The following is an 11799-nucleotide window of genomic DNA, read 5'->3' as shown; positions in this document are numbered from 1 at the left end:
GGTATTAACCCCATACATGGAAAAACTTATCCTTAATCATAAATGCTAAAATAATATGTTTGATGAAAAAAGCAACTGTTAAGAAAAGTTCAAAGATTGAGGAAATCTTTCTTTTTTCTTATGACTTTTTCTATTCAACTTGTCATATATATGTGATGGCTGGCTGGCTTTTTTATTTTTTTTTAATTATATATAGACTATAGTCTTATATTATATTTATTAACACTACTAAACTAAAGATACCCAAACAAAAGGGAACTAAAAAGAAAAAATCCTTCAAATTCTTCCACTTAAAAGTAGTCAGTCTTCATACGGTTTCTTTACCACTCAATATAAGTTGACTCTACCACTCATATAATCTTTAAATTTCCTCCTCAATTCTTCATTCTTCACACACACACACAAAAAAAAAAAATCTTTTCTTCCATTTTTTTTTTTTTAATTGAAAAGATGACATGCCAAAGCTTAGTATTAACTCGAAAAACGAACGTTTTGTTGGTAAGAAGCTTTACAATTTTGGTACTAATATGTATAGTTATGAAGCCAGAAGTTTGTTTCTCTAGTGTCTTGTCTTCATTGAAGGCTCTTCATTTACAAGGCTATATAACTTTTGAAAACAATGAATTTGCATCCCGAGATTTCGGGAATCAAATTCACTCACATCCTTTAGCAGTAGTACACCCGAAATCTGTTACTGACATTTCAGAGATAGTAACACATGTCTGGCAAATGGGCCCGGCCTCAGAACTGACCGTGGCAGCAAGAGGCCACGGTCATTCTCTTCAAGGCCAGGCCCAAACGCGCGGAGGAGTTATAATCAATATGGAATCATTGCAGCAGGATCAAGAAATGCAAGTTTACTACAATGGAGTGAAATTCCCTTATGTTGATGTCTCAGCTGGTGAATTGTGGATAAACATATTGCATGAGACATTGAGATATGGATTAGCACCTAAATCCTGGACTGATTATCTACATCTTACTGTTGGAGGTACTCTGTCTAATGCTGGCATCAGTGGACAGGCATTTCGTCACGGCCCTCAAATCAGTAATGTCCACCAGCTGGAAGTTGTAACAGGTTTTGCTAAAACTAAATTGATTTTCAACAAAATATCGAAATTTCAGCACGTGACCTAATTCGACAGATGATGAATATTGGATTCATTGCAGGAAAAGGAGAAGTACTAATTTGTTCACAAGAACAGAATGCTGACCTCTTTCATGCTGTTCTTGGAGGACTTGGTCAGTTTGGCATAATAACTAAAGCAAGAATCTCACTCGAAAGAGCCCCGAAAATGGTAAACTATAAATATCATAAGAGTTTGAAGCTATTGTGTTTTTTCGAGTTTTATTATTATTATTATTGAACATGTTGTTGTTTCGTTTTTTTCAACAGGTGAAATGGATAAGAGTGTTGTACTCTGATTTCTCCGCATTTGCTAGAGATCAAGAGCGTTTGATATCTGCATTGAAAACATTCGATTACATAGAAGGACTTGTGATTAAGAACAAAACAGGTTTACTGAATAACTGGAGAACATCTTTTGACCCTCAAGATCCTGTTCAAGCAAGCCACTTTGTATCAGATGGAAGAACACTCTATTGCCTTGAACTAACCAAAAATTTATACCCCGAAAATTTCGATACAGTAAATCAGGTAAGACATGTTCATATACTTGAAACAGGGCTGATTTTTTTTTTTTATACGAAACAACTCTCACATATAAAATGCTGGTTGTTGTTTTTACACAGGAAATTGAAGACTTATTATCCCAACTAAGTTATATTCCATCAACACTTTTCATGTCAGAAGTTCCATACATAGATTTTTTAGACAGAGTTCATGCATCAGAGCTAATACTTCGATCGAAAGGACTTTGGGATCTTCCACATCCATGGCTCAATCTTCTAGTCCCTAAAAGCAAAATACAACACTTTGCTAATGAAGTTTTTGGCAACATACTAAGTGATACAAACAATGGACCTGTTCTTGTCTATCCAATTCATAAATCAAAGTAATTTTAACGTTCCGCGTGTACATAAAAAATCTACTACTTCTTGTACAATGAATTGACATGTTTACTTTTTTTATTTTTAAATTTTTTTCAGGGTGGATAACAGGACTTCATTTGTTTGTCCAGATGAAGATATTATCTATCTTGTAGCCTTTTTATCCCATGCAAATCCTTCATCTAGCGGAACGGACAGTTTACAACATGTTTTAACTCAGAACAAAAGAATTTTAGACTTCTGTGAGGTGTCACACCTTGGAGTGAAGCAATATTTGCCTCATTACACAACACAGGAACAATGGAGGAAACACTTTGGTCCAAAATGGGATGTTTTTGTACAGAGGAAGTCTGTTTATGACCCTTTAGCCATGCTTGCTCCTGGACAGAATATCTTCCAAAAAGCAATATCAGTTTCATAACAAATGTTGTTATTTGAAACTGATAGCAACAACTAATTCTACGTTAGGTAAATATGAAGCACGATCGAATAGAAAATGAATTCTACTTTGTTGTAGCCAATGTAAAATGTGAATAATAGCTATTAACTTCATATACTACTTCTTATGCCTTTTCTGCACATGTAAGTTTAAGAGAAGGCTAGCTAGATTCAGTAGCACTATTAGGCAAAAAGAAAGTAATGTATCAAGATGCAATAGGAGAAAAATATTGACACAAATGTATGAATTCTTTCATTAATACTCATGGTATTGTATCTCCTGTTTTGATTTTTCTGATACTATAAGAATGTTACTTATGCAGCAAAATCAAGAAGACAATTCAATAATAACCGCGAAAATCAAGCATTCATTAGAACGATAACACATCACAGTGCTTAACTCTGTGACAGTCATTTCATTAAAACAGGACTTTAACCTACATGATTTCATCATATACAACAATAACTTGAGAAGCACAATCACGAGATGAAACAACGATTAGTTAATAAGAAGAATTTGGCTGAAAGGGTTCGAATTATTATATCTATATTACTATATATTGCAGAGCAATAAAATCATAATTAACATCATTTTTTGTTCTTGATTTTTAGTTAATTTGTTCTTGCTTTCTTGCTTCTGATCACAAGAAAGCAAGAGAAGAAAATCACAAGTCTATGATATTATTGTCCCAAAAGAGCCATAAACTTTTTTGCGACTATTATTTACTTTTTAGTTCTTTTTTTGTCACTTTTAGTTATACAACCTGTAAACTATTATTGATGAACATGACTTTTCAATAAAAAGTAAGAGCTCTATGCTACAGATCTTGTTCAGTTTTACTTTTTTATTGAACTAAAGTTCGATCGATAAATACTATGAATTTGATAATTTTCACTATCTTATGAATTTTTTATGAGCAAACAATACAACTTAAAAATTCAATTACATATCCAAACAAAACTTCGAGTGCGTTGTAAACATGTTGACATTTATATTCATAATGCAAGGTTCTATTTATGAACAGTAATAATATTCCCTTGTTCAATCAAAAAGGAATGGTTATAAAGCATAAAGACTTGTTCTGATCAGAACCACCAAAGCTAACTGATTTTTCAAAAATTAGTTATAATAATCTTCTAGAAAAAGATCAGAATCATTTGTTGTATAATACTCAAGTATAGCAAAAATTCTTAGGGTCAATGAAGCCAGAGTTTGATTTATAATAACGATAACAACAATGCCTCAATATCAAACAAGCCTAGATACTCACTCGATCATATCAATCCTCATTAATAAGGCATTGCTAGTTCTTGATAAGGGGGTTCAATTGGATTCCCTTACGCGTATGGTACAAACATAAAAAATAATGAACCTTTTTGACTATATATATATAAACTTGATTTTAAGAAGTTGAGACCGACCATATGAATCCTTTTTTACGAACGCTCCGTTCTTCTATCACCTGAGGATCTCAATATATTTTCAATCCGATCAAGTCCACCCATTTGCTTCCACGATACTGATTATCTAACATGACAATCCGTATATGCAATGATGATAAGCAGATGAAATATTCCATACTTTGTTAAATAACAATAAAATCAGATATTCGTAAATTGGGCGCCACTCATAAAACAGTGTTGACTAGTATATAATGATGAACCTGATTGAACAAATTCAATGGTTATAAAAATGAACTCTGAATACCAATGTTATTAGATAAGACTAAAAACGACCATATTACTAAATTCTAACTTGTTTGGAATTGACATTTAAGGATGTGTTTGGTACAATAGAAAATCTTTTATCTAAAAAATAAGTGAATTTTTTACTTAGTTTTAGTGTTTCGATAAATAAGTAAAAACGAAGCATCTCAAGTGCATTTATATCACTATTAGAAACATAGATTTTCCATCCGGTATGATTAATGAAAAATTTATGCTATAAAACATGATTTTTCAATGCACTGAAAAAATGCATGATGAAACATAAATTCTCACTGAAATACTGAGAAACAACTTTCTTATTTTTCCGTATGAAAACACTATATATTACTATTTTTTTCTTTGGTTTTTGTCACACATTCAATTAAAATATATATATCTATAGGAATATAACCCCTAAAAAGTTTCAATAAAAAGTTTCCATGGGAGAATAATGAATGTTTAGTAATGTATGTAAGCTAACGAAATATTATGAGCGTGCAATGGGGTGAGGAGTGGGGGTGGCTAGGGGGACGTTAATGGATAGAGAGGAGACGATAAGCTTAAAAATCACCTATCAAACTTGTTTTCTCTGCTTCCATTAAAAATACAATTTTTTTAAAAAAAATTATTTATGAAAATATTCTTTTCAACCAAACACGGAAAAATGTTTTTTTCTCATATACCAAATATATATTCCTTAGTATTTGTTGGTTGATAATGTGAAGGGTCGGTCAAAATGAGAAGATAGGATCTTTGCATGAATTGGGCGGTGGCATGAAAGGTAGGCATTGAAATGCATGTGAACAAGTTTGAAAAAAGAGTACAACTTTAAACCATAAAAGGAAAATACATGAATAAGGAATATATATATATATATATATCATATATATATGAACGAACACCATTATCACAAAAATGACTATTACATCTGGTCGAGATTCCAATCGTTATACGTGGCACATTTAAGATTTTTATTAAGAGAGAGTTTGAAAATATAGAATTTTAACTTAAATTTTATAGCTTCGAAATCATTAAATTAACTTTTAATCTTATCTTGATGAGATTTAAAATTTGTATATATACACTAAAAAATAATTCTTATAGTGTAATGTTTACACTAGATTCGTCGCTTATGACAACCAAGTTCCAACTACTCCTAATGATCAGGGTGGAGCTACATAAATGTAATGTATTGGGTAACACCAATATTCTGCATATAACAAGGCCCATGAGGGGATAGAGTAGCATGAATGAGACTCATGATCAAACATGACGTTTGTTTAATGGACTTAGTTAAGAATTAAAAGAGAAATTTTTGCATATTTAGCCACTCAAAAAAACCATAATTACACTCTGTAGTTTGTTAATTACGATTTGTAGCTATAGGTTATAGGGAGGAGAGTGGTGAGCGAGACTGGAAGAGGGAGGAGAGAGGCGAGCAAGAGAGGACGCAGAGTGGGAGAGAGATTACATATATATATTGGTATATTGGTTAGATAGTTATATATTATACATACATATTTGTACATTCTGGCAAGAGAGATTGGGAAAGGGGGGAGAGAGGCGAGCGAGGGAGGACAATAATTTGTATAATTCACATCTTATTGTATGATTCATATGGTTTTGTATAATTGGGTAATATAAAGTATGGAATTATACAAATATAAAAAAAACTCGAAATAATGAATTGATACAAACATAAACATATGGACTTTAAATAATTACACAAAATATATTATACAAATTACATTATATAAATTATATGATACAAAATCCAAAAAGTACACGTTTATACAAACTTTAAAAAGTTCTACACAAAACAGATTGAAGGTATATGATGATAAATTTGAAAAAACCCAAAGAAATCATCGCCATATACAAATACAAATCAAATAAAGGGAAAATTGTATATAATGGCAAACTATTAATTCAAATTAAATGTTATAACTAGGTTTGATTTAATTGTGCCCGTAGCAAAGATGTTGTCAGTTGCCTCTCTCCCTTAAACTCTTGCTCGCCACGCTTTCCCTCTCTCATTCGATATCCCCCCTCGCCTATCTCGTTTTATACAAATATAAATGTATAAATTGTATTCCTGTTTGTATAAAGCAAGAGAAAATTGTATATATACATGCAAATACATATATCTTTGTCCTATATACTTATAATTATACAATACAAATATTTTCCTACCCAGTCTTCTTTTGTTTTTCTCTCTTTGTCTCTTTACACAAACACAAATTATAAAAAATACAACGTATAATTTATATTTGTATAAAGCTAGAGAGATACCGATATTTGATGTATAAACGTTTTATTTCGATTCAACTGTATACAAATTCAAATTTTATACAGATATACAAACACATAAAATTGAATTGAAGGATGTCAACAATTTATAGCACTCTATACAAATGGTATGCCAGCGAAATTATATAAATCTGAAGAGGAGCCAGCGAATTATACAATTGTTTCTTTTGTATATATGTATAGAGAAATAGCCACTGCCTTTTGTATATATGTAGCGAAAATAGCATAGCAAAGTTTGTTATGGAGTGCAATTATGCAAACTATAGTTATAGTGTACAAATATAATTTTTGTGTCTGCTATATGTGAAAGTTGCTCAATAAAGAATTGTGAGCTGTGAATTATACAAATGTGGCTAATTATAAATATACAAATGCGGTTAATTAGACAAACACGAAGTCAGCCCACGTAATTAATGTATAATGTTAGTCGTGATGGTAATTATAGCAAATTGTAGCTATGATGAGTAATTAAGTAGTATAAATTTGCTTAACCGCATTATTTTTTCATAAATTACGTCTTTGCGATTAGCTATAACTTTTGATATGTTGGTAAGCGCTTGATCCTAACAAGTTTATCAAAGTCAAGGTCGTGAGTTCGATTCGCTAGAGCAACTTGCTTGAGGTATGTGTTGGATAACGCCAACATCCTACCTTGACCGCTTGATCCTAACAAATGTAATAAAAAAAGTTTTAATTTGTTAAACTTCTTCATTGGAAAATTATATATTATGCATAATATGATAAAAGAATGTTTAGCTAAACTTTTTCGTCGAAACATTATATTGAAATATATGTATAGAAAAAATATTTCTATGTATAAAATAAGATAATTAATGCTTCTGGAGTGACAACGGGTGTTTGAAATAAAATTTATTTTAAGTCGTAGGGTGATTTTTTCTACTTGAGGAATATTTTCAAACAAAAATTAGGATAGCAATAAAAACGAATTCATAATTTAAATTTAGTGGGATCAGTCAAATTATTATTAATAATAATGACAAATCCAAGGTTAAAGAATTATTTTTTTCTTGTTCATTGGCGCAAAAACAATTCGTAGCATTGAATTGTTATACTTCTAATTATTATGGATTCATATCTAATACTAGTTGGTATTTTAATTAATTTTTACCTATAAATTTATGTTTCGAATATGAAATAGTAATTTGAATGAACCCCGTGCCATGTATATCGGGGGTGCTTTCGAGTGAATTTGCTATAAAAATTTTGGAGCATGTGAATCTATGATCTCTTCATCAATTTAAGTGTTTTATTTACATATGTTTTTAAAATTGATCTAATATTATTTGTTGCATCATGCAACAAAGAAATTGAATGATACACTTGATATACAATGTCATTATATCAGGGTGCCTAGGGGTGAATTTGTTCTGAAATTGTGGGGCACATGAATCTATGATCTCTTTGTCAATTAATTTACATATTTTTCTATAATTGATCTAATATTATTGGTTGGCATCATGCTACAAAAGAATTTAATGATACACTTGATATAATGTCTAAGTCTTTTGAATGGGTGCTTATACTTTAGAAATTCTAAATTCTCCTTTGTGCCGTTGATATAATGTCTAAGTCTTTTGAGTGAGGCGCTTATACTTTAGAAATTCTAGATTCGCCTTTGTGCCGATGAGCAGGAAAAAAACAAAGATATGGTGTATGCCAGTCATCGTTATTTTAAATTTCTCGAATGTATTTTTTATGGTGTTGTTGAGAAATCATACCCCTTTTTTTTGTTTCAGATTGGGTAATTTGACATATAATGACACCAATAATATGGGACACAAAAAGCTCAAAGGAATTTGAGTGAACCAAAGATAATTGGCATTCATGATGTTATGACCAACTAGAAGTTTCTTGGGCTTAACCCACTTTTGGTGGTGCAACTTGTTATAATTGAAGAGAAAGCCCAAAATACTCCAATATTAGGTCCATTACCAATTGGTTCTACTAGTAAACATGTCATGGGTGCCCTATTTAGATCACCCCATTTAACTAAGAAAACTAACACCTATTGATTTTTTCGGTATAAATACATAAATATACTCATTAAATTGGCCTTGTTTCATATTTTACATCTTTCAATTTTGGATGTGCTCAAATAGACAATTAAACACGTATAAAGCTGAGTAAGTAGGCACATGAATTCTGCATGGCATAATGCATGTAGGATACCGCGCAGGATGCAAATTTCTATGTTAGATGTCACGTAGGACGTGTGTATTGATTGTTCATTTTTATACAAATTTAAGTGTCTATTGTGCACATTTAAAGTTGAAGAGTATAAATATGAGTTTAGTTCAAGTGAAAGAGCATATTTGCATTATGCCTTTTTTTTTTCCACAAGAGTATTTAGTATTAAATGATTTTTAGATAAAAATGTATACTTTTTTCCGCATCTTATGTTTTTTTCATACGCATATATAAAAGAACGGAAAAAAGGTAAAATATATCCTTAAATTATCAGAACTAACTCAAATATATCCTTGAAGTATATTTCGGCTCAAATATACCGTCAAACTATAGGGTCAATGTGGATGTCACATGACATGCTACATGATCCACTAAAGTTCCACTCATGTCACGTAGACTAGTCAACTGACCCCTAATTTCCCCCAATTTTCTCCATTTTCCGTAGAGTTTAGAAACGTTTTAACTGCAGAACATAGAACCCCTTTTCCTCATTTCTCCATTTCCTTAGAACGATTTCACAAAATACATGAGTTCTAAGGAAAAGGGGTTCTATGTTCTTCAGTGAAATCGTTTCTAAATTCTAAGGAAAATAGAGAAAATTAGGAAAATTAGGGATAAGTTTATTTTCTACGTGGCATGAGTGGAACTCTATTGGCTTAGGTGGCATTCCATGTGGTATCCAAATGTCATCCAAGTGGTTTTTAATAGATCGTGGTAATGAGAAGGTATTTTTTACCCTATAGTTTGAGGGGAAGGGTATATATGAGCCGAAATATAGTTCAAGTATATATTTAAGTTATTTCGAATAGTTTAAAAAATATTTTTGACCCTTTTCTGATAAAAGAAAATAAAAAAAAGTGTTAAATAATTATGTTAGATTTGTTGTTAGAAATAATACATATATAGACAGTCAAATCAGTGGCGGATCTAGGAATTTAAGGTTGTGGGTGCTCTAAATTGAAAATATAAAAAATATGTGTTAACAATGAGATTCGAACCTTGGTACCAACAACACTAAAAAGTCTTAAGTACCCATCCAAGAACCATTGGACCAACTAAATCATTTATTCATTAGGTGCTTTATGTTAATTTTATACAAATACCAATTAATTTCTACATAGATATATATATTTTGTAACGGGCGGACACCATGTGGGTCCGCCTCTGATTCAAATTTGATCATAGATGACAAGAATATATATTATCAAACACACATTATAGATTATACTCAGCATATCCCAATTTTAATTCAATAAAACGCTGCTACTATTAAATAATTCAGCAATTACTAATTTCAATAGTAGTATAATCCTACGTATATCATTTCTTCAAAACTTTATTCCTGAATCAAATTACCCTAATGAATAAAAAAAGATAATATTAAAATACTCCTTCTGTTTTTTTTTACTTCTCTACTTTTGAATTGACACACCTATTAAGAAAATAATTAATGACGTAGTGAGTTTATCATTTTACCCCTATTAATTATGAAGTGGATGAAAAGTTCTATATTTTTAAAAATAATTAGTCATTTAATTGTGAGTATAATAAGTAAAAGAAAATTATCCTTTCTTGATTTATCAAAATGGACATGTAATTAGAAACAACTATAAAAGGAAAAATAGACAAGTAATTAGGGACGGAGATAGTATATTTTTTGTACCCTTCAATCGTTTGTGTTATAAAGTTTGAGATAATTTATCGAATAATTAATAATTAGAACAAATAAGTTATTTCTATTGTGGATAAAACAATAATCTTGAAGTAACTTATATTGACATAATGCCTTTTCCTTATAGTTTGACTCAAAAATATGCTTATCGTCGATATTTTGATTTAAAAATGCCCCTCGTAGTCAATTAATTGATCCAAAAATGCACCTATAGTTACTAAACGGATCAAAAGTGTATTTTTCGAATAAATATATTATTTTTTTCTTTTTAAAATATATCTTCTTCCTATTTAAAATATTATTAAAGAACCCTATTCTTATTTTATTTTTTTTTATTTAAAACCACTTTAACAAATGCATGAAATAATTTTTTTCTTCTTAATCTCATTTTATCAATTAAAATAGAATTATTTCATGTACCCTTTTGAGGGATAATATATGTGATATATATAATATCATAGTATATTCAATATTAATTTTTATTCATAAAAAAATAATTATAATAAAATAAGAAATTTCTTAATTTTTATTTTTTTCTGAATGAAGTAGGGTAATATATTATTAGAAAAAAAGTGTTAAAAAATATATAACTACATTTATTTGAAAAAATCAGTGTTTTTGACACATTAAATAATAATAAGGCATTTTTGGATTAAATTATTGCCGGCAAGGTCATCTCTTAATCAAAAAATAAATAGATGACAGTTTTGTTCATTTCACATGGTTTTAGATATGAGTGTCTATCGATCGGTATTGTACGATTTAAGTATTACCATTTCGGTGTTTATTAGTTTTCAATTTTTAAATACACTAAATTGATTACCAATTCAACAAGAAATTTGTTATGGATTTATCATTTTTTTCTCTTTAACGATATGATTTTCGATTTAACTAATAAAAATATTTTCAAAATAAATGTAAGACTTGTCCAATAATTTGACGCAAAAAAAAAAAGAAAAAGAAAAGAGAATCAAATTCCACATTTCGTACAAAAATTTTGCTTATAGTGTAGTTAAAGTATAGCAAATACTCATAATTCACAACGCAGTTATCGCCTAACCCTGTCATTGTTGTAAACCCTAGTCTTCGCTATTATTAGTTTTTTAAGTTTTGATGTTGTGAACCTAAAGACTAAAATAATATTTCTTTTTTAAGACTAAAGTAATATTAAAAAGTAAAACTTAAAGGGTAGTTAAGTAGTTTTAGTTGTCTAGAGTCCTTATAGTTAAAGTCTAATATAGTGATATATTAATATTTTTTGTTTGATATTTCTATATGACTAAATTTTAATTTTTAATTAGCTATTGGTTAACTCAATATTAAAAAATTAATATTGAACCAATATATTTTTTTATAAAATCATTAAATAACCATAACCCAATACGATTTATCTATCTATTCGACCATTTTCCTCTAAAACATTAATCCGTCCATTTCACAAAGAATGATTTACT

The 11799-nt window shown here is 29.8% G+C and overlaps 1 protein-coding gene across 1 annotated transcript; it reads left to right on the top strand.

Annotated features, from left to right (window-relative positions):
• The first annotated feature begins 450 nt into the window (after positions 1-450).
• Positions 451-2431, top strand: CKX2 (cytokinin oxidase/dehydrogenase-like 2). Its single transcript, NM_001257980.1, has 5 exons — positions 451-1078; positions 1171-1298; positions 1397-1657; positions 1753-2015; positions 2110-2431. The coding sequence occupies exons 1-5, from the start codon at positions 451-453 to the stop codon at positions 2429-2431; spliced, it is 1602 nt and encodes a 533-aa protein (NP_001244909.1).
• Positions 2432-11799: the final 9368 nt, after the last annotated feature.

Source organism: Solanum lycopersicum, chromosome 1 (assembly GCF_036512215.1).
Source record: "Solanum lycopersicum chromosome 1, SLM_r2.1".
In the NCBI taxonomy this organism is placed as follows: domain Eukaryota; kingdom Viridiplantae; phylum Streptophyta; class Magnoliopsida; order Solanales; family Solanaceae; genus Solanum; species Solanum lycopersicum.
The sequence above is the reverse complement of the archived record's forward strand: the minus strand, read 5'-3'. Positions and strand labels throughout refer to the sequence as shown.